Source organism: Mirounga leonina, unplaced genomic scaffold, assembly GCF_011800145.1.
Source record: "Mirounga leonina isolate KUSES-001 unplaced genomic scaffold, KU_Mleo_1.0 Mir_165, whole genome shotgun sequence".
Taxonomy (NCBI): domain Eukaryota; kingdom Metazoa; phylum Chordata; class Mammalia; order Carnivora; family Phocidae; genus Mirounga; species Mirounga leonina.
In genome coordinates this window covers 61,298,400-61,323,777 of record NW_023270415.1, presented here as the reverse complement: position 1 = coordinate 61,323,777, position 25,378 = coordinate 61,298,400, and the positions used below count along the sequence as shown (strand labels likewise).

The following is a 25,378-nucleotide window of genomic DNA, read 5'->3' as shown; positions in this document are numbered from 1 at the left end:
CTGCCCGAAACTCTGCTGCCAAACATAGGAGGGAGCCAGGGAGAAATACTCCGACCTCTCGCTCTCTGTCCCGCCTCCGTTTGCCGGCGGGTGACTCCCACTGACCTAACCCGGTCAGCCACTGGCCTGTCAGGAAGACCGGGCTGTGCCTTCCAAAGTGGACCTTGGAGGGCAAACACAGGGAGAACAGCACCTCGCAGGAATGTGTGGTCAAGACAGCGATGGCATATATTTAAATCCTTATCCCTTGACCTCAGGTACTCATGCAGTGTATGTCTTCCCCTGGGCAATCAGTCCCACTCTAGAGTTGTTTTTTTCCCTGTCCCACGGTCACATCTGTTTCGGCTTCTGTGATGTTTCCATGGGGCTGGTGAATTTCTTTTCAAAGACGAGCAATTCCAGCCGCTGGTACGCGCTGGGAGGAACGTGTGACCTCTAGGAAGTAATTAGAAGTCCGTGTGGATGGAAAGTGATATGTAAATTTAAGAGGCCGGTGGTCTGGTTTACTTTTGCCTGCTGATCATGGCGTGATAGCATCACCTAAGATGGTCAAGGACGAAGGGCTTCTCTTTTTTTAAGTGAATAGATGGTGGTTCATTTTATTTCCTCTCTAAGGAGTCTCCGCCTGTTTAAATGCCTCCCTGTAGTATTAAGGATAGATTTTTAAACAGCATTCTGCAAATGGTATTAGATTTAGTTGGTTTACAGTTATTTACATTTATCTGCGTTGCTGCAAATTCTCAAAAGAAAACAGATGTTGGTTTTTAAGCTGACCTCTGCCTCCTTTGGTGTGTTAATGATCTTCGGGAAAGCGGAACTATCACAAGAATCATAGTTTTATCTGAATTTACTTTTTGAGTTCCTTTGAAATGACTTGAAACAGCTTTGAGAGAGTAAGAAATTCATGTGATGAGAAAACCCCATCGGGTTCTATAGGCGTTGCCGGGGTGTGTGTTTCCTTTTCAAAGAATCATGGAAAACCCGAAAGAGCACTGGCAGCCGGCCTGCTTGACGACGGGCTGCATGAGATACCGTCCCATCAGTTGACACCATTAATATCAAGCACCAGTGCTGGTGTGCAGGTTATCACAACCCGATTTCCATCTTCTGGCAAATACTGTCCACTCCCCTGCTGCTGGTTTTGAGATGCCCTGTTCCCCAACAGGCTTTCTTTACGTATTTTCCAACACCCCTACTTTTTTTTCTGGATGTTTCCATTTGGGTGGGGGGGACAAGCTATATGCTTAAGGCTCTCTTATCTTGAGTTAGGGGGCCAAACTAGATTTTCCTAAAAATTTGAATATATGGCTGTTCACAAAAACAGTGACTTCTAGACCCAAAGGATTCAGAGATAAAAGGACCCTCACAGATCCCTCAGGCCAGTGTTCTGGAAGGATGGTGTGTGCCCCTTAGTTTTGCATGGTTCATGGCAAGCATATGTCAGCAATTATATTTACTGTTTGTTGGAAAACAATATAGCCAGCAACCAGACCTAGGGTTTCGCTGACAGGTTTGCCTAGGATGAGGCTAATGGGGGGGCGGGGGGAGCCAAGCATGGGCAATTTAAAGAACAACAGGAAAGAAGTGATTGTATGGTGTGGGAATGTGGCAAAACGGGAATGACATTGTGCATGTGGTGAAAGCATGGGGACTACTGATCTAGGCTGAATTGCTTTTTCTTTTAATTGAGGTAACATTCACAGCATGAAATTAACCATCTTAAAATGAATAATTGAGTGGCATTTACTGCATTCACGATGCTGGGCAGTCATCAATTCTGTCTTATTCAAAAACATTTTCATCACCCAAAAAGGAGACCCCATATCCACTCATCAGTCACTCCCTAGCTTTTAGAACCACACATCTGTTTTTTGTCTCTGTGGATTCGCTTCTTCTGGGCAATTCATACAATATGTGGCCTTTTGTGGGTGGCTTCTTTCACTCAGCACACTCTTTGCAGGCTCATCCATATCCTAAGTATTCATTACTTCTTAGCGCTGAATAATGTTCCGTCGTATGGATATACCGTGGTTGGTTTATATATTCGTCAGTTGATAGGACCTGGGTTGTTTCCACTGTTGGCTGTTGCAAATAGTTACTGCTCTTCGACCTCTGGGGGATGGGAACCGGACTTAACAGCATCACTCCGTTCCCAGCCACCATCACAGCGCCGCGCCTGGAAATATTTGTGGAATAAATGAAATCTCCATTCGCGTTGCTTATGGAGAAGAGACAAGAAAGTTTGTAGGCTGAGTGTGTAACCTGTAGAAGAGTTGAATTGTGCTCAATACTGTAGCCGGAGAGCTAAAAAGGAGGCTATGGTAACAGTACATGACGAATTTGAAACCAGATGGCTGGATTTAAATCTTGACTCTGCCACTTACTGCACCTCCATGTACCTTAGCTTCCCTCTCTGTAAATTGAGACTATAAAATTACCGACTTCACAGGGTGATATTGTGAGGATTACGTGAGTTAAAACTTTGGTCAGAGTACTTAGGTGTAAGTACTCTAACCAAAGCATTACATGATTATGAGCATTATATGATTGTTTGCTGTTACTGTTCTAAATTTTTTTTTACTGTCTGTATACTTCTTTATCATTCATCAGTCATAGCAAGTAAGAAATTTGCTCACACGTTTGAAAACAGACTATTTGCTAATTATAAATGTCGGTTTTTAGCAGGTTGAGAAGTACCTGCTCTGGGTTATCATAAGCACTGGACAGTCATTTACCTGCATTTTCTTTAAAATAATCACGTTTAGGGGTGCCTGGGTGGCTCAGTCGGTTAAGCGTCTGCCTTCGGCTCAGGTCATGATCCCAGGGTCCTGAGATCAAGCCCCGCATCGGGCTCCCTGCTCTGCGGGAAGCCTGTTTCTCCCTCTCCCTCTGCTGCTCCCCCTGCCCTCTCGCTCGCTCTCTCTTGCAAATAAATAAATAAAATCTTTAAAAAAAAAAAATAATAATCATGTGGCTTCACTTGGCCTCTTCCCTACTTACTCTTAGTGATTTTTCACTGTGGATGCTTTTTCTAGCTTTCCTTTTTGCTGAGCATCTTCAAACCTGAGAGGCCTGACTCACATTTCTCTATGATACCTGCTCTGAATTCCTGTTAGAACTTGTGTAGTTTTTAAACTTCTTTTCTCTTGCTCTTAAGAGGATGCTTTTATTTTAGTCACTTTGGCTTTGCTGGATGCTAGTCATGATGCATGCTGTATATTCATACTCTGGATGTGCATGGGAAATCTCTCGTTTACAAAACAGATGCATGTGTGCCTCGCATGAAACAGTGGTCACGTGCACCAAGGACGGAGGAGGGGGAGACAGCGGTTGCTTTTCTGACTTGTGTTTTTGCTTGAACAAACTGGATTCTAAAGGACATATCAGCAGTTTCTTTTCTTCTTTCGTTTCTGCACTAATCTGAAGTTTCTTCAACAGAAAACATTAAAATGTGCATAATTACGGGGCAAAATGTCAAGCAGTCAGTTTAATTTGCTGATGAATACATGGAATTAATGTTTCGCAACAGTCCTGGGATTTCGCATCATGAATTAGCAGGGGGAAGGTAATGTTTTGTTGACATTTGTTAACACTGTTGATTGCTTGTTTGGCTTGTGTTCTGCCTGCAGGTGGATTTTGCCTTCACCGTGTGGCAGAGCTTCCCCGAGAGGATTGTGGGGTACCCGGCGCGCAGCCATTTCTGGGATAACTCTAAGGAGCGGTGGGGGTACACATCCAAGTGGACAAACGACTACTCCATGGTGTTGACAGGAGCTGCTATTTACCACAAGTGAGGAATTTAGAAATCCCGCCTGTCGATTTTTACGTAACTCCTTCTATCGTAGCTTCTGGCTGTTGCATAAAGAGGAACTTGGGCCAAATCTCGTGAGCAACAATAACAAAAATTAGTTTGCATCGCTGTTTAAGTTCTGTCGGTGTGGCCAGCCTGTGTCTTTGAAACCAATAAAACCCCCTGGCTTACTACTGCATTTCCAGAAATAATGGTAGAGAAACATATCAGGTTGTCTGGAGTTGGAGGACATATTGAGTAACTGAACATTTAGAATAACAGCAACAAAAGTACATACTTAATTGTGCACCCCCAGACATCATTCTGAGTGCTTGGGATTTACCAAAGAGTTAAAAAAATTTTTTTTTCTTGCCTAAGTAGGTTTTCTATTCCAACAAGGGGAGGACATGATATTTGTAATAATTCTATAATAGGTTAAGGGGGTGAGTTATATAGCAAAAAGGCAAAGTCAAGCAGATCAAGGATCATGAATGGTGAAGGTAGAGGGGAGGTTCAAGGGTGGCCAGTGATTCTCATTGAACAGGTGAGATCAGAGCAGAGACTTGAAAGAAAGAGGGGAAATCATCCAAGATTTTTGTAAGAAGAGTGCTCTAGTGTAAGGAACAGCTGAGCCAGAATGTTGGATAAATGCTCTGAACCAGAATGTTGGAGGAATATCAGGAAGACCAATGTGCTGAGAGTAGACTGAGTGGAAAGCAAGAGAGAGAGGTCATGGGGGGCCCAGATGCAGGACCTTGCTGCCCATCATGAGGACTTCACTCTGAGTGACGTGGGAGCCAGTGCAGGGCTTTGAGCAGAGTGGAGACATCTTTTTTATATTTTAGGGCATCCCCTCTGGTTGCTGTGTTGAGAGCAGACTATATGGGGGCCAGGGTAGATGCAGGGAGATCTATTAGGAGGTGATTGACATCTAGGCAAAAGATGATGGAGCCTGGGAGCCAGAGGTGGTAAGTAGTGATCAGATTGTGGGCATATTTTGAAGATGCTCTAACATGATGTCTTGACAGATTGGTTATAGAGTTTGATGGTTAAGCTTTTTTGACCTAAGGAACTGGAAGGATAGAGAGGCCATCAAGAGATGGGGAAAGCCCTATGGATGGATTTAGGTTTTAGGGAAAATACAGAGTTCAGTCTTGGGCATGTTAAGACATCCAAAAGGGTATGTTGGAAAAACAGCAGGGATGGAGATATACATTTGGGAGTTGTTTGAATATATTTGGTCTTTAAAGCCAGGGGACTTGGGTAAGACTGCCAAATTAGTGAGTTTAGATGGTTAACGTTACTGACTCAGTCATTTTCATCCATTCTTCTGCCTAGTCTTTTTTAGTAAAGGATAAAAAATCTTGCTATCTCAGGGATAGAGTTGGAAGTGCATAAACAATAAGCATTTAGGTGAGCCGAATCTTGATCTTAAGACCCTGCCTCTTAAAAGTTCATTGTTCCCCTTTCTTCCCTGCCACTAACACACACACAGTGAATCTTATTCATTCAAGTTATTTTTCCTATAAGTATATGCTATTATGTCCCTCTTAAAAAAAGAGTAGAGTGAGAAATAAGTCAACTTAATTATGGGTCCTCCATAATGCCTGACCACCAGATTAATTAAAGTTTTGATCTAACTGTCAAAATAATATGGTTTATAGAACACAAAAATGGAATAGTATATTGTTGGACTCAGAGTTATAGGATAGTATTGACTACAGTTCTGATTAAGCCAGTAATTAAAATTGTAAAGCAGTTTGTAAGGATATACAGATTATGTGTAAGTAACTTCTCTTACCATCCGAGTATTCAGTTCCTAACCAACCACCCTGATATTAAAGTCAGGCTGGCCAAGCAGTATCTGCATCTGTGTGTATCTCTTGTACCTTCTTTCCTTGTCTGTAAAGCAAGGATAATAATAGTACCTATATCATAGGTTCCTTATGAGGATTATATGGGGCATTCCTTGTAAAGCACTTTAGAACGTTATCTGGCATATAGTAAGTACCGTATAAGTGATGGCTGTCGTCATCGTCATCCATTACATGTTTAGGGATTCAAACAATCAGTATAGGTTTCCTATCAAAGAAGACCACCTGTGATTATATAATGATGGCCACCTATGAAACCTGTCTTGCTTTTACAGATATTATCACTACCTGTACACCCATTACCTGCCAGCCAGCCTGAAGAACATGGTGGACCAACTGGCCAACTGTGAGGACATCCTCATGAATTTCCTGGTGTCTGCTGTGACAAAATTGCCTCCAATCAAAGTCACCCAGAAGAAGCAGTATAAGGAGACAATGATGGGGCAGGTAAGAATAGAACTCTCCTTCCCTGCTTTGCTCGCTGGTGGTTCAGCATGGGGTAATGACTCACAGTTCCTCTAGGAAGGATAATGAGGAAATTTTAAAAAAATATCTGAAAGTCCCAAGGGAGTATATGGTTGGCACATGGATGATTGGGAAGACGTAAGTCAAGGGTATCTTTCTCTCGAGATTGTAAAAGCTCTCATATAACCTTCAAAGTGGCATGAGAAACATCAACCTTCTCCAGAGTTTAAGACCTACAAAGAATTTGTGTAAGCTTATTGTAAGTGCTTTATTTAGTAAATAGCTAATAATATTGTCCTCAACACAGCCTTCTGGTGATTGCTTTTGAGTTGGGTGAGCATCTTGGTGACAGACCAGGAATCACAATCCTTGATTTTCACCTGGAACTGGCACATAGAAGCTATACACAAGTCGGTTACCTCCTGAAACACAGTTGGCTCATCTCTAAAATGGAAACGGTAAAAATCGACCTCACAGGGTTGAGATAACATGTATGAAAACTTCTATGAAAGTAAAATATTGTTGAGTCACATAAGTTTAGAACTAAAGATACTTGCAAGGAAATCTAATCCAACTTTCTCTTTTTACAAGTAAGAAAACGAGGACTCAGAGAATTTAAACATATTGCCACAAGTCACCTAGTATTAGAGACAGAAGTGGGAGTTGAATCCCATGCTCTGTTCCTTCCACTACTCTTTATTTTATACCTCCGGCTACTATATCAGGCTGATCTGGATATGCCGAGGCTCATTCACCTTTATTCGTCTTGGACAGAGCCCAGTACTATATGGAAGAAATCAAAAACCTGTAGACCATTTAGACACACCCAAGTTAAATCCTGGAGAATCCAACAGCATTTGAGTCAACCTGGAAGGACTTACTTGAGGGTTGGATTAGTTTGCTTGTTGAGGTTTTCCATGTACCTTGTTCCAATCATTATTGAAAATCATATACAGATCTAGCTTTTGCAAAGGAAAACTTAACCAGACCTCATGTTAACAAAATTGATGGATTTTCATTCACTAAATTTAGTAAGAGCAAAAATCTTGCAGGATCTTAAGTTTATAGAATTTCATAATTCAGTATTTACAAATGTGTACTGATTATCAGGCACTGTCCTTAGTGAGCAATGAGTCTAGTGGAAAATTTTATTTCCCTCTAACTACTAAAAAAACAGGAAAGAGGATTTGCAAGAATTTTTCATCTTTAAGGCTAACAGACTATTCCAATTCAAGCAAGATGTATTGAGTGGCTACTGTGTGCCCAGGCGTTTTTATCTATGTCATTTAAGGACACAACATTCCTTTAATATTGTTTGCTCAGAGAGTTCTATGAACTTCCCTGAGGTTATACACTCATTAGGAGTGGAACTCTGATAACACGTGGTTCCTTAGGAGTTTGTTTTATATATATATATTTTTTAAGATTTTATTTGTTTGCCAGAGAGAGCACAAGCAGAGGGAGTGGCAGGCAGAGGGAGAGGGAGAAGCAGACTCCCCGCTGAGCAGGGAGCCCGATGTGGGGCTTGATCCCAGGACCCTGGGATCATGACCTGAGCCGAAGGCAGCCGCTTAACTGACTGAGCCACCCAGGCGCCCCTTGTTTTATATTCTTTGCATAGATTTGCCTAATTCTACCAAACCAATATTTCAAGTGATTTTACACATACTTTGGGACAAATCTGAATTTAGCCTTAGATATAACTCGATGTGTCTCGTTAGATATGTACTGTATGTGCCCCCCGCCTTCCTATCATGCACATGAGTTTATTGAATGTATGACTGGTAAAAGGATATCATGTGCTAATAAGATTATGTTTTTATTACAAAGGAACTCTATCTTCTCTCATATGTTGGTTGACCCAAAATAAATGTTAAAATCTACAGGCAAAAATGATACTTGGATGATTCTGAATTCTTTTTTTTTTTTTTCCATTTGTAAAAGAGAGTAAGAATAAGCTTAAGCTCTTGACATTAGTCCGTTTGCATATGTGTGCACTTGCCTGGGGGTAGGGAGCCTGGCCCCATACCAATTGAGAAACAAAATGAGGTCCCTTTGGGACCCTGTGCTCTGATCTGAACTCATCTGGTTAGCTTAATTAGAAACTTTCTCTGGCTTACCAAGCAGAGTTCTCGTAGTATAAATGGTAAAGGATGGAACCTGAGCTCTGCCCCTTTCCAGCCTTGAACAAGTAAGTGTAGCTTCCCTGAACCTGCTTCCTCCTCTATGCGGTGGGGATGGTATTACCCCACTGGGTAGGGAACTTGACCAGGTTGTTGTGATGAGACTCAAATGAGCTTCATGGAAACACTTTACAAGTAGTGTTTTGTTTGTTATTCTGCTGCTCAGAGGTAACTTGACATTTGTATTTACCTTCAGTGGTTCCTTTCAAGCATGTTGACACTTGTGGTTTTTAAGTGACTCTGAGTGATTCTCACAGTAAAATGTACCTTCCTGCGAAAGCATTTTCCAACAGTGCATGAGAATAAAAACACACTGAACACACACCCATGCGTATATACATCATTGTACAGTTGCCCATTGATAAATGAGTGGGGGGGTTCCCCCCAAATCCGGTAGCTCCCTTTTTCTTTATTTCATAAAAATGTGGTTTGAACGACATGATGCTTATTTAAATGTCAGCACTTAAGTCATTTAAAGCTTTCTTTTAATTCAGTATCCTCTACATGATCTAAAAGTGTTTAACCAGCCTTAAGGCAAACACCGAGAGCTAAAGAGATGGTAGCCATCTTTTCTGCTTACCCAGAATCAACCAAGTAAACCAGAAGGTTTTAGAAAACTGTCTTTGAAACCATAAACACATTGTGAGTCATCGTATTTGTTCACATGTATGAAGAGAATTTTTATGTTTACTGACCATAGTAGTTGAGGCTCAATGGTAAATCATTCCCAGACCAGAGAATCAGTCCATGTGGAGCTTTGTTTGTATGTTTTTAACGTCAAGGAATGTAGCAGATCTTGGGAAAACCTTCTGGCAAGGCTGAAACCCAGGACTGGTGCTTGCACCTTCCCCAGCACAGGGGAGGTTGGGTGGCCCGTCCAGACCCCAAGCTCTGCCGCTTGCCCTCGAACCTGACTGTGGTTCTCTGCAGCATCCCCATCGTACCTTGCACCTCGCTCATTGTCTTCCTGGTTTGTCTCCCTTTCCCCAGACTTCTCGGGCTTCCCGCTGGGCTGACCCTGACCACTTTGCCCAGCGACAGAGCTGCATGAATACGTTTGCCAGCTGGTTTGGCTACATGCCGCTGATCCACTCGCAGATGAGGCTCGACCCTGTCCTCTTTAAAGACCAGGTCTCTATTCTGAGGAAGAAATACCGAGACATTGAGCGACTTTGAGGAATCCAGCCAAGTGGGGGAGGGGAAGCGAGAAGGGACGGGGTCAAGCTGCTCTCTCTTCCCAGTGCAGATCTGCTCAGCAGCGGAGCCAGATTGTGCCAAGTATCCAAATAATCTTAGATGAACAGAATGATAACAAAAAAAAAAAGGAAAAAAGGAAAAAAAAAAAGGCCAATGAAAACTCGACTCCCGGCTCCTGGGACTGCACAGGACTGCTCCACACTCACCTCACTGGCTTCTATGTCCCAAGACTAGGTTGTGTACAGTTTAATTATGGAACATTAAATAATTATTTTTGAAATTATTGCTATGCAGGTTTAAACTTTTTTAATGATCAAAACTATTAAAAACCAGAGTTCTTTCTTTAATCAAAATTGTGTTGGTCGTGACTATTTCAAAGCTGCTACTCTTCTTCCCACAAACATCATTGCCCTTGGTCATGCAGGGTTTCCTGCGGTTACAAATGTTCAGACTTCCTGGAAGACACAAGAAGTCACTCCACCCAGTGTCAAGAAATAACCAAGCATAAGTTAAGACAAGTTCATTATTCCACTTTGCCAGTGCAAATTGTTTTCCACTTTGAATTTGCAGATCCACTTGAACTTCTGTCTCTAATATGTTGCTGCATGAGAGAAAGTATTATGACCTCCAGGTAGACAGTTGTAACAGAAAACTTTATGTCTGAGATATAGAGGTATGATCATCTTTTGCACTGGGGGTTGGGGGGGAGTTAGGACTCAGAAAACACTAGTATAATTAACAATGTTCAGCTTACACAAGGAACCATCCAGACAATCCACCAGCATATTAGATGGAAATATTGACCCGCAACAGTAACCCAAGGCTCTTCAGGGATGTGGGCTACATTATGCATTGAACCTTTGACACAGGGCTGCTGAGCGCTGGGGGAAAGCTTTGGTTTAGAGGCAGAAGAACAATGAATGTGTCCGTGGCAGACCAGGAATCACAAGACAAGCTCTTGATGTTTGTGAAAACCTCGAGTTTGAGAGGCTTCTCTGTTGAGAAAGTAGTACTCACATGTAAATTCTCCCCGTTGAACACAAGCATTGCTGAGAAGTCACCGAGGGTGTACCTCACCACTGGGATCCTGATACCTCTTTGGGTCAAGCCTTGTTTCGAGCAAGAACTTGGCAAACAAAATAATCAGAAACAAATGTAAATACCATTTTCTGTCGCTTTAATTTTTAAATCTGTGGAGAAGCTGAGTTGTGCTTCTTGTTAAAAAGAACATTTCTACCCCTGCAAATGCTGCTTTGAGTTTCTGATGATTGTAAAACTGCAACTATAAACAGGAAAAAAAAAAAAAATATATATATATATATATATATATATACATACATACATGTCCCTTAACTCCCTTGTAGAAGATGAAGATTTCTGATATTAAATGCCTTCTTCTACTTGGAAGAGGCAAGAGAGAACAGAGGGGATCATTAGTGGGTCCTACCACCTCTTATTCTGAATAAACAGAAGTACTTTAAAATTTTTTTCCCCCTAAACTCTCAGAGAGCTTATAAATTTATTTCTAGTGTTGGCTGGAAAGAAAATTCCATCACAAAATTATGTTCAAATTCTTCCAAGTGCCTGGCTCAGGTCAATGGGAACCATAAATCCGGCAGACTTGAACTCATCTTGCTTTGTAGACATCCGGAAGGGAAAGAGGGACTGGCGAGAGAACAAGGAGGAAGGGCCCCGCGGACAAGAGAGAAACTGGGTGTTTGCAGAGGTCCAGAGAGGTGACACAGGGCTGCGTGGCAACAGAGTGAGGGCCAGCCTGTGCATCCCGGACACTGCGCTGGGAGTGGCATGAGGGCAAGGAAGCTCCATGAAAGGGGGGCTTTTCTCTGCAGCCTCGTGCCTCAGAACAGTTCTCGAAGGCTCTCTGGCATACAGTGTGACCCAGCGTTAGCCCATTCTCAAACACGTGACATTTTCTCCCAAATGGATGTGATTCGCTCTTCTGTATTTGTTGAAAAATAACTCTTAGGTCCATGGTACTTGCACTTGTTTCTTCCTCTGAAATGTCCGGTTTGACAGGTTCGGTGCCATTGAAGCTGGAGGTCTGAGCGACGTCAAGGGTTAGCAATGAATCCTTATTCGCCTGGCCTTGGCAAGATTGTATTTAATTTTTTAGGATTGCCAAAATATTCTCGTAGCTTCCTCCTTTGCAAAAATGTGAATGCAATGTTTTGTTCAACGACCCCCTAGCCAACTTGAACCTCCTGTTGTCACTTGGCTGGCAGAGCCGTGTCCCTAATTGTACCAGTCACATGAATAGATTCAGGAACCCGCTTTGTGAGATTTACCTGTCACAAAGCTCCCAGGGCATATTCTCCACAAATGGTATGTGTTACGTGAAAGAAAAAAGACGGTAATTATAAATGAGAACAGGATCTGACACACTCGGCCACTTTAAATCTCCATGGTTTCATTTCATGTCATTGTCTGAGCCAATCTCTTTGGGATGCTAGCTGGTGTGTTCTTTTCCCATTTGGAACATACAGCTGGGAATTGAACAATGCTTAGCACATCCGTGAGGCCCCATAGTAAGATGTAATTTTAATTCACTTAGGCAAGAGTTCTATTTCACTGCAGCAAGTTGACAAATGATAACCATCTCTGTGGGGTGTCAGGAGTTATCGCTCAGTCAAGTTTAATGATAACCAGGTGTCCCTAAGTGGGCCAACATGAATTGGGAAGAAGCCAAGGCCGGAGAGTGCAGCACCAACCCTGTAACAAATTACATGCAGACACTCCATAGAGGACTCGGCCGCTTATGATTTCTACACAACCATCTTCTTCCAGCTCCACGTTAGGACATAAGATCTTAAGAATCATTTTTTTAAGCTGGCTTATGTATGTATATAAAAAGGTTTATAAATAGCAAGTCAAGTTTGCACATCCGTGGAGTAGACCACCTTTGTCAAAAACCAAAATGGAGGCTGTAGAGGAAAACCCAGGAAATCATCCTTGTGGTCCTGCCTGAGAAGATCACGCCGCTGGGCGGGCCCACCTGGACAGAGCAGCCCGTTTTCCAAAGGATGCTTCAGAAGAAAGTGAAATCTCTCCTACCTGGAATCGGATGTTCATTACAGGTTACTTTCTTGTTACACATGGTGCTCAGAGAAGGACCGCTCTCAGTTGCTTCCTTCCATGTTCCCTTTGGAGTGATTTTTGTGTTTTCGTTTCCAGTGGGCGATGTTAGCCTTTATTTTAGTGGTTCCGGATACCTGGTCACTTGAAGGACTGTTATGCTGGTGGCCTTTCATAAAGGTTACTCAACTTTAATTGGGGGTGAGATGAATGAATATGAGTAGACCCATATACTGCCTTTTTTTTTTTTTCTTTCGAAGTGAGCTCTTGATTTAAGAACTAAGGAAATTTTAGTCAAACCTGTTTGAAGGGCAAGAGTGGGGAGAAGACAGCTCTGCTGGGTGAGAATCTAAGACTCTTGCTGGACAGGCTGAATTAAGGATGCAAAGGCCAAGGCAGACTTCCAGACCTGAAGATGTCTTGCATTCTCTCTGGTCTCTGAGAGCTCCAGTTTTAAAAAGGACCAGTTATTGCCATGAACTCTTAAATAAAAATGTCCCTGCCTTCTAATGGTTAATATAATCGACAAGCGGCCAGTCCAGCAGGCCTTGAGTTGCTGAATTCATTTGCCTCGTTTCCATTTTCAGATGGCTTTGTCATTCTTGGCCAGATTTAACCAAAAAAGTTCTTTTACTGCTGGCCTCCTTTTCTTGGGCATGCTTGAGGGGTGCGAAGTTGTTTTGACTTTTCAGTGAATAAGCATTAATATCAGACGGTGCTAAACTTGTCTCCCTCAGTCTTAGAACCTCAGCATGCAGACATTAGATTATTCTTTCGACTCCAGGTCTACTTTTGAAAAATGAGATCCAGCATCCTTAAGAACACAGCATCCCCCATCAAGTCAGTAACCCTGTCCAGATGCTGTGGATGGATAGAAAAGCTGCTATTTACAACAGAATCTCAACAATGAAGATGACTCCTGAAAACCATCTCCTCTTTTTGCCTTTTCAAGAAATCAAAGAATTGTATTATCATGGTTTTTACTTAGTAAGGACTGTCTGTAGTTGTCATTAAAATCCACCTTGTTTCATATCGGGAGCCTAGATGGACTCTCCAAAGTTGGATCTCCATCGCCCAGTTAAGTAGGTGAGGAAGTCTGTATTATCGTCTGGAACGAGAGGCAAGTAGCAACCATCTAGAAAGCCCTCCGATTAGCATGGTCTCACCCTTGTTTAAAATCAAGTCAAGCTAATCTTTCAGTCACTCTACTTCCGTAATAATTTGCCTTTTAGGCTTCAAGGGCCATTTGATTTCCACCATAGTTCTCTGTTCTACAGGACTAGGTCCCTTTCCTTTCGGCTATAATTATTACCAATTTAGGGCCATGCAAATGCCCTGGTTACCACGAAATGAGCCTTGTATGTTTACTTTGGGAGAAAAATTATGTGTAGGAGATGTTGAGGGGTAGAAGAAAGGCACAGAAAACTGGAACTATTTTAGGTGGCAAATTGTAAAGCAAAAAAAGAAAAAGAAGAAAGTATACCTTATTTTGTATCCGATGTACACCTGGGAGAGTTTTCTAATATGCTGCCAAAGTCTTTGTAGTATCCCCCAGGTCTTCTCTGGAGTGTTTACCCCATTTGTGATAGACTATTAATCACTTAGTGCAACGAAGCCCTGAAGTGTGTTGGAGAGAGCGTGTGCGAGAAAATACAAAGCCATAGATCTTGATTGACTTCACTGACCTGTGTAACTTGATGTCTGGGTTTTGCCATCCGAGATAGATTGTTTTATAGCGAGTGTCACCAAAGACTTTTTCCTTCCAATTTATAGAAGAAGAAAAAAAGAGAAATTATTAATAAATGACATGACTTTTCATCGGCGTGGTTCTCATTCCATCTTTTCTGTGGATGACAAAAAGGGGTCCATTCTCAGGAGGATTCTGCGCCCTGGGGGCGGCAGAGCCTGCGCGGAGATCCTGGGGGAGACAGGCCCATGAGGTGGGACCACATGTGCTGGGGGCAGACCCAACCCTCCCCGCCTGGATGCAGCCCAGCGGCCAGCCTGGCGGGGAACGCGTGCTGCCAGCGACAGCCATCTTCCAGGCCAGATGCAGCTGGTGCTGTTGGAAGCAGGCCAGGGTGAGCGGTGGTGACATGCCCAGCTCCCAGCGTTCCTCCACACAGATGCTGGGACAATGTGGCAGGGCCGGGCCCAGAGCATCTGGAGCCTGACAGCTGTGTCTATTCCCCCCTTTGGTTTCAACTACTGTGGAGAGCTCATGAATTACTGGCTGGCGAAGCATTTATTAGACGCATTTCTCAGAAGAGTTTGTAAATGGTTCTAGGTGGGCATGCAGCTCCAAGCATCGGGACCACGGTAGTCAGGTGTACCCAGTAACGAACCTGCTTTCGATCGCCCCTTCCCACCTTCCTTGCCAGCGGCATCTTCTCCTCCTCTCTGTTCGGCTTCATCCACCCTCTTCCTTAGGGGCGTTTTTAGAGAAAAAACGTCCGCCACCAATGGACATGTTTGCAGGGAGCAAATGCCAAATTGCGCTTGGGGGTGTTGATTTGTTTTCTGATGTCAGTCAAGTTTTTTGTTTTGTATTTCAGTTTGTCGATCTGTAAAATGGTGACTTCAGAATATTTACAAGTGTTTTCTGAACAGCTACTGACTACTCAGCCCTGTGCTAGGTGCTTTGGAGGGAATTAAAATGAAAAAAAAAAAAATCCTACTCCCCGTCCCCAAGCAAGGGAGAGAGAAGTCAGGGTGGGGTTGGACAAGGCAAGTCTAAGGCAAGTCATCAGAGGAGTCTCAGCAAGGAATTCGCCAAGTCCCAGGTTTCATACTGGAACGTGGTCCTGACAGCGCTGCTTGTAGAATCTGGCCCGGCAATGTGACTGATGATAGAATCCCCAGTGTGAGGGCGCACTAGAAGGCTCGTTGGAGAAGTAGCTTTAAAATTCAGCCCAACCCTACCTCACAGATGTTTCAACGAATGCCAGAGCATGCAAAAATACCTCGAGCCAACCTACTTAATAAATAAACGATGGTGTTGCATTAGAATCTGAGCATTTCCGCCAAGTCTGCACACGACAAGAGAAAACTAGAAGTTACTGGTGGACACTTGAGTTGTTCCATATTGGCCACACCTAACGTGATGCGGTCTTTCCGATTTGCAGGGACTCAAAATATAGGGGGAACGAATTTGACTATGTTGCCTTCCATTTGAGGCTCAACTACACTTTGGAGGGGATAGTGGAGGTGCTTGTCTACTACAGTGGGTCCAACGTTTGTGTTTGCTTTTGACCTCACTCACATGAACTGCTCACGTGTGCTGGTTAAAGTCACAGTCTTCGGAACAGGACCACCTCGATTTGAACCCTGATTCTGCTCTTGATTGTTCTGTGACCTTATGGAGATTTCCTGCCCTCTCTGTGCCTCATTTCCTCAGAATTGTGCTAGTCTGTACCTCATAGGGTTCTCATGAGGATGAAATAAATGAATAAATACCAAGTTCTTCAAATAGCAGCCAGGATATAATAAGAAGTATGTAAGTCTTACCTATTACTAGTAGTTAATATTTTGCCAAAATGGTTTATTTTAAGAATCTTTTCCTTAACCTGTTAAAAAGGAAACATTCTGAGTTTAATGTTCAGGATATTAATACTGACCCAGATTAAACTGTGATCTTTCTAGTGTCAGGCATCTCTTGTTTCCAACTTCAATTATATTTTAATGTCTGTCAACATGAAATCATCCTAGCATCCAGGAACAGGCAATCCATCAGCAGAAATTACATAAAGTCAAGTTTTTATTTTCTGGCTGAACTTCTTTGGGGAATGGCTGGGGTTTTTTTATTCTCATTTAAGGGAATATAGTTAAGGTGGCTCAGGACTAAAATGAAGTTTAGGTGCTAATTATTAGTGTTTCTTTTCTTGTGACTTCAATTACATGAAGAAAGAGAACATGCTCTTGCCAATATGTAAATGATTTGCCAAGCTTGAATTTCTTGTCCAACCTAAACTGCAAATAACCTGGTTTCCTTGGCTAGATCTACTTGTAAATCAAATCCAAAATATGTCTTTAATCAGAAAGGATCAGTTATCCCATTTTAGAGTTATCCCATATTAAGCTATGAATAGGGAGACTTGGAGGCTATTTGCTCTGCTCCCCAAAGACCCATATATACGTTATTTTATAACATGCTTTTTAAAAACTTAATATATAGCGAACATATTTCCGTGTCATTACATCATCTTTAACCATCAAACTGTAATGAATGCATAGTACTCCATTGTATAGCTATTCTGTATTTTCTTTGCCCAATTCCTAACTTTTGGAAATTTAGGTATTTTTAAATTTCTTATGTGATAAATATTGTAATCAACATTTGATCAATGCGAGCCATGCTATGATAAATATTCATTAAAAAAAATCTTTGTTCACATCCATGACCAGTCTCTTAGGGTAAGTGATAGACATAAAATTAGCAGGTCAAATATTATAAACATTTTATTTTATTTTTTTAAGATTTTATTTATTTGAGAGAGAGAGAGAGCACAGAGTGGAGGGAGAAGGAGAAGCAGACTCCCACTGAGCAGAGAGACCAATGCAGGGCTCTATCCCAGGCCCCTGAGATCATGACCTGAGCCAAAGGCAGACACTTAACTGACTGAGCCACCTAGGCACCCCTTATAAACATTTTAAAGACTTTTGCTACATATGCATAAGATATTTCAATGTATCATAATGCCTACTGAAAGAAAAAGTAAATTAATGTGAGAAAAAGCTATCTAGAAAATCTCATAATTGCAGTTTGGCAGCCATAATGTTTTTAAAAATTGGGGTCCCTAAAGGCAAAATTAACAAAGGGTCGTCTTCAGTGGTTAAAAAAAAAAAAAGCTGGATATCATTCCCCTGGAGAAACTAATTTACTGGTATTAGCCCTCTTTTTGGATGTTGGAAAAATTTTTCTAGGTAACATGTCCCTTATGTCTTGTCTTCGGTTTGCAATAGAGAGTAAAAATGAATCTTCCTTCTCAAATATTTTCTTCTTCCTTCAGGTAATATCCATATCAATTAAGTTTTAATAAAGGCATTTTATTTATTTTTTTAAAGATTTTATTTATTTATTTGACAGAGAACACAAGTAGGCAGAGTGGCAGGCAGAGGGAGAGGGAGAAGCAGGCTCCCCGCTGAGCAGGGAGCCAGATGTGGGGCTCGGTCCCAGGACCCTGAGATCATGACCTGAGCCGAAGGCAGCTGCTTAACTGACTGAGCCACCCAGGTGCCCCAATAAAGGCATTTTAAACATCATCCTCCATGGCAGCTAGTGCCTCTCATTTATCAGTAGCAACCTATTTTTCTTCTTTCCCTCTTAAGAGTCATGATTTCTATGGTGCTGCCCCCCTCCTCCTGACTCCAGGGGAGGATGTGCCTGTCAAGTCATTTAGACCCAATTCTAGATCATCTGTTGGTACTTTAAAAAGGAGGTACCATCTTTCCTCTAGCATTATGTGCATAATACAACGGAGTAAGCTTTACACTAACAGTATAGCAAGGCCAGATGTCAGAGAGTAGGCATTTCACATGTCTTGGGGCAGACTTGATGGAAGATGTGTGTTTAAGTGATACCTTAAGAAATAAGTAGCAATTTAACCAACAGAAAAGAGTGGAAAGGATACTACTTGCAAAGGGATGTGAACTCAAACACTCTCCATCAGAAGTATGTACAGAAGGAAAAGTGAGAGCCTAGATAGGTGTGGAGGCATCATCATCACACAAAGACGTGGGTTGGTTTGGTTTGACATGGCTCAGGATGACTGTGTGGCTAATGACAAGTGCTCTCAGTAAAAACTAAAGGAAGTAGGTAATAATAATAATAATAGCAATAACCTCATTGAATCCCATTCTCTTTTCTCCTGATGCAAAATTTTCAGTGCAAAATACTGGAATTGTGGGTCAATCTGATTCTACTGCATTCACCAAAGTATGGAGAAGGTAGCAGAAAGCATGTTCTTAAAATCTTTAGGAAAGGTCTGGCCCTGAAGACTTTCAAAATGGAAAAATTGACTTCATTTTCTGGTTAGGATGTTGAATGTTGCAGGAGATTGTCACACTCATCCTTACAATGAGTATAAGTTGAGTAAGTTACAATATCATGGAAATTTAAAGCCTGGCAGAGAGCTGCAGATGCAAAGAAATTTAAATGAGCTGAATCTTAGGAAGAGACTATCCATTCCTGAGAGAAGAGTATCCTATGGTTGCTTTCATCCTAACAACACCAGAATGTTAAGCCATCAGAGAGTGGGGGAAGGAGAAACCAGGTGAATCGCTAATGAACTTTTAGCAGCCATGTGTAGGCTGCCATGAGGGACTCAAATTCCTTGGTGACCCAGTCACATATTGATCCACACCTACCTACCAATTCTTCCCCATGACAGCCTCATGAAGTGGATGCAGCAGGAAACTGAGTGCAGGACAAGAGAACTCAGAGAAATCCCCTTGAGACACACTGGGTCTTCACTGGTTGGAGGGCTGTGTCCACCAATATCTGAGGGAAGGGAAGGAAAGGAAAACAGAAAATCCTTCCCATCCCAACATGTACAGGACCATCACAGTGCAAGGCAGTGGCCCACTGAAGGTGGGGGGAAGAGCAGGAAACCTAAGATCCCCCAAAAGCACACAGGAGAGACCCCTTCAAGATTCACTAGACTCCCACTGAGTGCATTACCATGACCAACCAAAGGCTGGGGGCAGGACAGGAAATTTAAGACAAATCCCCCTGAGGTTCATGGGATCCTCACCAAATGCAGAGCAGAAACTCCTCAAATTTTGGAAACAGGGCTGAAAGCTGAGAGGGTGCCTTCAAGGTACATAGGGCCCTTATCAAATGCAATTTAGTGGCTTATGGAGGACCAGGGGCAGGAGAATAGAGATAAATGCCCTGAAGTACGTAGAACCATCCATTTGGCAAGAACATGAAGAAAAGGCAACCCTTGTGCACTATTAGAACAAATGTAAATTGCCACAGCGACTATGGAAAACAATATGAAGGTTCCTCGAAATATTAAAAATAGAACTACCATATGATCTGGCAATCCCACTCATGAGTACATACGTGAAGGAAATGAGATCACTTTCTGGAAGAGATATCTACACCCCCATGTTCACTGTAGCATTATTTACAAGAGCCAACATAGGGAAACAATGTAAGTGTCCATCAATGCATGAATGGATAAAGAAAATGTAATATATATACATATAATATGTAATATTATATATATTTTGTGTATAATATACATTACATATACGTAATAATTATATATGATATCATTCAGCCTTAAAAATAAAGACATCCTGTCATTTGCAACAACATGGACAGACTTTGAGGATGTTACACTAAGTGAAATAAGTCAAACACAGAAAGACAAACACCGTATGTTCTCACTTATATGTGGAATCTAAAAAAACCAAACTCATAGGAATAGAGAATAGAATGGTGGTAACAGGGATTGGTGGTTGGGGGTAGGGAAATGGGTGGAGGTGATCAAAGGTAAAAACTTCCAGTTATCGGGCACCTGGGTGGCTCAGTCATTAAGCGTCTGCCTTCAGCTCAGTTCATGATCTCAGGGTCCTGGGATCAAGGCCCACATCGGGCTCCCTGCTCGGCGGGAAACCTGCTTCTCCCTCTACCACTCCCCCTAATTGTGTTCCTGCTTTCGCTCTCTGTCAAATAAATAAAAAAATCTTTAAAAAAAAACAAAAACAAAAACTTCCAGTTATCAAATGAATAAATTCTGGGGATGTAATGTCCAACATGATGACTATAGTTGACAATACTGTACTGTATATTTGAAATTGCTAAGAGAAATCTTAAAAGTTCTCACCACACACACACACAAATGTGATTATGTGGGGTGATGGATGTATTAACTAAATTTATTGTGGTAATAATTTTGCAATATACACATATATCAAATCACTACATTGTACTTACAATTACATTACATTACATCATACACCTTAAACTTACACAATGTTATATGTCAATTATATCTCAGTAAAGCTGGGGAAAAAATAAGTTCAACATGTCAAAATCAGTGGCTTTTAAGAAAAGATTGGAAATGATCTTCTTGACCTTGGCCTTAGAGTAAGCAAAAATTTCTAAGTATTTTTAAAAAATGATCAACCATAAAGAAAAAAAAATTTATCTCCATTAAAATAAATAGTTTCTGTTTATAAGACACCATTAGGAAAATATTTTTATGAAGTTTGAAATAGGCAAAACTAATACACGATGATATAAACAAGAACAGTGGTTGCCTCTGGGTTGGGGTAGAGGTGAGAATAACTAGAAAACAGTATGAGGGAAGAGCCTAGGGTGATGAATATCTTTCTGTATCTTGAAATAGGAGATGATTATATCAGTGTGTATAATTTGCAAAACCTAAGGAATTGTACACCTAGTATCTGTGTATTTTATTATGTTATTTATATACCTCAATTTAAAAAAATGTTAAAAATATATAAATTCACTAGCAATAAAATAAACACAGTTTTGAAAACAAATTAAAATAGGGTGTGAAGACTCCAACCCTGGTCAAATGGAGGCCTCAAATATTAGCCAATGAGAAGACAAAGTAAGACATTTCCTAAAAGTAGAGTGGGTGCACCATAGTGAGACATTTGGAACTTAGGAGTCTAGGTTTTACGCTACCATGAGATGGTAGAGCAATTGTTTTTCAACTTTTTTGGGTCTCAGACTCCTTTGAAATTCAATCGATCTATGATCTCTGGCCCAGAGATACGCATAAGACACACACACACACACACACACACACAATCTTTGAAATATTTGACATACTATAGAAGAGCTCCATGAACTCCCTGAAGGCTATCCATGAGCTCCCATGATTCCAGTGACACCAGGATAAGAAAGCGTCCCTAACTCCTCAAAGCCATAGAAAGTTACAGCACAAAAAGACTACCTTTTACTAAAGAAGACAGTCATGTTTCCTAAGTGCTCTTTGCAAATACGCATTGCAGTTTTGTAAGAACATTTCATCCTCCAGTTTATATGACATTTCCACTCAATATAACATGTCAAATCCCGCCAAACCTTCTGTTACTGTTTATTATCCAAACTGGTGGGAGCACCCAAGGTTAATGAAAATTATCAGTTACCTGTGGTCCTAAAATGGAATTGGATTCATTGGCCTGAGGATTCTTGCTGGGAAAATGAACCCAACTCTAAATGTGAGTCACTCTGAGTCAAAGGATCAACCAGTGAGAAGATAATACCAAGAATATGATTCACGACACAGAGCCACTTAGTAGAAGCAAATGCCTGCACGGCCATGATATGTAAAACTGCTCCCTAAAATGGGAGGAGAGGCCAGGGCTATGGGTTGGTAGACATTTGGCATTTTTGACAGATGTGGAAAATTATCTTTGCAAATTAATTTGTTTTTCTTAATGATCCCAAATGCTTGGACTAGCTCTGGTTTAGACGATTTATGAATGGGTATTAGCTGACCCAGTTTTTCCAGTAAATGGGTATGATATTCCACCCCCTTCCTTAGATGAGGAAGAGAACATTCAGATTTTTTAGAGTATCATATCTACAACCTGTTTCCAACTTTTTTGAAGAAAAAAATCTCTTAAGCCAAGCATATCTCAGAAGTATTTCATGCTAGTTTCTTCCTTTCACTCCCTAACTCCTTATTTATAGCTTCTAGATATTGGCAGGAACAAATTCCTACAGCTATTCTTTGCATAACATTGTCTAAATACTTTATTTTGAGGCCCCTTTTTTCCTCACCCATCAACTCATAGTGTCTGTAAAAATAAAGCGTTAGGCTGCTTAAAGGCAACAACTCTGCAGTATATCGCTGAATCTTTAATTACAAAAACAACTGTCCTCACGTTATTTAGGTGAATACCTTAGGCATTCTACGCGGATGCTAAAAACTACTCCCAAGGTGGCCGCGCAGAAGCCAACTACCCTTAGGTCATCCAGGTCATCCGGATCATCTAGGAGATTCACCCCACTACATTACTCCAGGTGGGTTGTGGAGGCTATTACATGAAAACTGGGATTACCTTATTCAGTTATGATTATTCTATTGTAACCTTTGAGAGTAAAACCACATTCTTATGTGAAGTTAGGACCTTACTTGAGGCGTGAGGTCATTCATGATGTGAATAAATAAAAAGACACAGGAAACGGAAGCATGTGGGTGAGTCCTGGGGAGGCAAGAGTTGGGGCCTAGCCCTCTTGGTCCTGAATTTATCTGGCTATCAGCTCTACCAAAGGAGATTTACAAATATACATAGATTCCTAAGCCCATGTCCAGAGTCTGATTCAATAAGCCTGAGGTGAGTTCTATCATCTAAATATTTTAAAATATGACCAGACATTTCTTTCTTTTTTAAAAAGTATATTTATTTATTCAGGAGGAGGGGAGGGGCAGAGGGAAAGGGAGAGAGAGAAATCCTCAAGCAGACTCCGCACTGAGCACAGAGCCTGACACAGGGCTCAATCCCGGGACTATAAGATCATGGCCTGAGCTGAAATCAAGAGTTGGGCTCTCAACCAACTAAGCCACCCAGGCACCCCATCACCAGACATTTCTGATACATGGTTACATTTACTATTCCTTCCTATACCAGGGTCCATAATCCTTTTGTGTTATTGATGCCTTTTAGAATCTGATGAAAAGTATGGGCCAATTTTGTAAAAGGAAAAAAAAAAAGCATATATACCCAAAAAAAGTATGTGGAGTGGTTCGTCTAAATAACATGTTTGATCACATCTCTCTGCTGCCTACAAGCACTAGAGAGTTCTCTATTGCCTAGGATTTTCAGATTCTCAGACTCCTTTACATGGTTTTCTAGGTCTCCCATAATCTCACCACTGAAGCCTCTTGTGTCTTTCTTTTCTTTTCCTATTTGTTTGTTTGTTTGTTTTTAGCCTTGTGGCCTTTGCTCATGTTGTCCCTTCTGCTTGGGATCCTATTCTATCTTTCTCAAACCTAATTTTTCATGTATTCTTTAAGAGTAAACTCAGCCAATACTTCCTCCAGAATTTCTGACCCATTCTCCCCAGCCCCCTTTCCAAAGTGTATTAGGTCCCTTCACCTGTTTTACCTTAGCATCCTGTGCATATTCCTTTCACAGCACATACCACGTTATGCTGGAGCTTTCTGCTTAGGTGCCTGTCTGTCCCAGATGGGGAGATAAGTGAGGGCAAAGAGGGTATCTTAGTCATTTGGTGTACCAATAGAGAGTTAGGATTTGGGTTCTTGATTGGATCTGGAATTGCTTGTGGCACCTTTATCTTTTTCTAGGCTCTACCCCTTCTCCTTCCTGGGCCACCATTCCTACGGAATCCCACACATTTGAGTCCGACCTGATGTATTACCTCCTCAAGTGCGGTGGAGTGTGTATGAATTCTCTCGGTGCGCTCTTCTGCGCTGGAGCTCAAGCTTCAATGAAGCCTAAGTATGGTTCTAATTTCTTCATTTGGCTCAATTGCTTTCCTGCTGCAAAGCCTAAAGAGGATAATGATTCTCTGAGCCAAAGGATCAGGACCAATTGCCTGGAGGGCTGGGCTCGAAGAAAGCGGCCTCCAGGGCCAAGGTATCTGCAGGACGGAGCTAGAGCTTCTCTAGAGTGCCCCGCGTTGCCCCCAGGGAGGCTCTGCCGCTGAAAGCACAAGGTTGGCAATCATGATGGATTCCTCTCGAGATGCTTGTCGATAACTTAGCTTTTGTTAAGAGTAGTGTATCTACTTTAATGAGCAGTGAAATACAGTTTGTATGAAATAGTGGCTTCTGGTATTCCTGGAGTAGCCCCAGTTGTATTTAATGTACAGAAAGGGGGGGGGGGGGACAAGGGAGGGGATTTTTTTTTTTAAGATTTTATGTATTTGAGAGAGACAGAGCGTGTGTGCATGTGCATGAGTGGGGGGAGGGAAAGAGGGAGAGGGACAAGCAGACTCCCTGTTGAGCCCAACTGGCCAATCCCAGGACCCTGAGATCATGACCTGAGCTGAAGTCAGATGCTTACCTGACTGAGCCACCCAGGTGCCCCAAGGGGATGGTTTTTATACGGAAAGACCCTGCTTGTTGTTAGTAACTTATTCTTGAAAGTTCTAGGAAAGTCGGAATTCCTATATTGTAGTCACTTAATTACTAGCAAGAATCTCATTACTTAAAGAAACTAAGCTACACTTGTGTAAGGAAAAAGTTGTTAAGGTGGCTAACCATTTTCTCATTTACTTGGCTTGTAAGTTTTAAAGTTTCTTCAGATAGGAAATAGTGAGGTAGACAGGAAAGAGCCTGGGCATTGGTATGAGCAAGACCCAGTTCATGTTCTAGTTGGACTACCGTAGTGGGTATGGTTGATTGCCTATTTCGTATTTTCTGCCTTCCTCCTGAAGAGAGTAGCATTTTTGTGGTTCAGGAATATGACTGATTGGCTTTAGATACTTCTCTCTCCCTTTACCAATGATTGGGTCATGAATGGGCATATGAACCCAGACTGGGCCTCTGAGAAATGAGGAGAGCTCTGCTGGGGCATTCTAAGAAAATTCTTGCTCACCCTTCAGGGACATCTTCTAAAAGTGGCTCTTACTACTAAATATGAAGTGGGAGCCACCATCCCATGGGTGTGAAAGGAACTGCCTTCAGGATGACCCTGAACTGTGAATGTCTGGCACAAGGAACATGAATCCTTGCACACACTTTGGAGCTTCTGGATAGAATAACCCTAAATTATGTACCATTTCTGGACTTGCAGGTTTGTGAGCCAGTAAATTTCCTAAC

The 25,378-nt window shown here is 41.8% G+C and overlaps 1 protein-coding gene across 2 annotated transcripts in view; it reads left to right on the top strand.

Annotated features, from left to right (window-relative positions):
* Window positions 1-9,792, top strand: part of EXT1 (exostosin glycosyltransferase 1) — a 275,750-nt gene extending 265,958 nt beyond the window's left edge. For both annotated transcript variants that reach the window (XM_035011800.1, XM_035011799.1), the window contains 3 exons: window positions 3,630-3,790; window positions 5,940-6,111; window positions 9,303-9,792. In XM_035011800.1, coding sequence (XP_034867691.1) covers window positions 3,630-3,790; window positions 5,940-6,111; window positions 9,303-9,488 — 519 coding nt within the window. In that variant the 3' untranslated portion in view covers window positions 9,489-9,792. The remainder of the gene's footprint in view (window positions 1-3,629; window positions 3,791-5,939; window positions 6,112-9,302) is intronic.
* The last annotated feature ends 15,586 nt before the right edge of the window (window positions 9,793-25,378 follow it).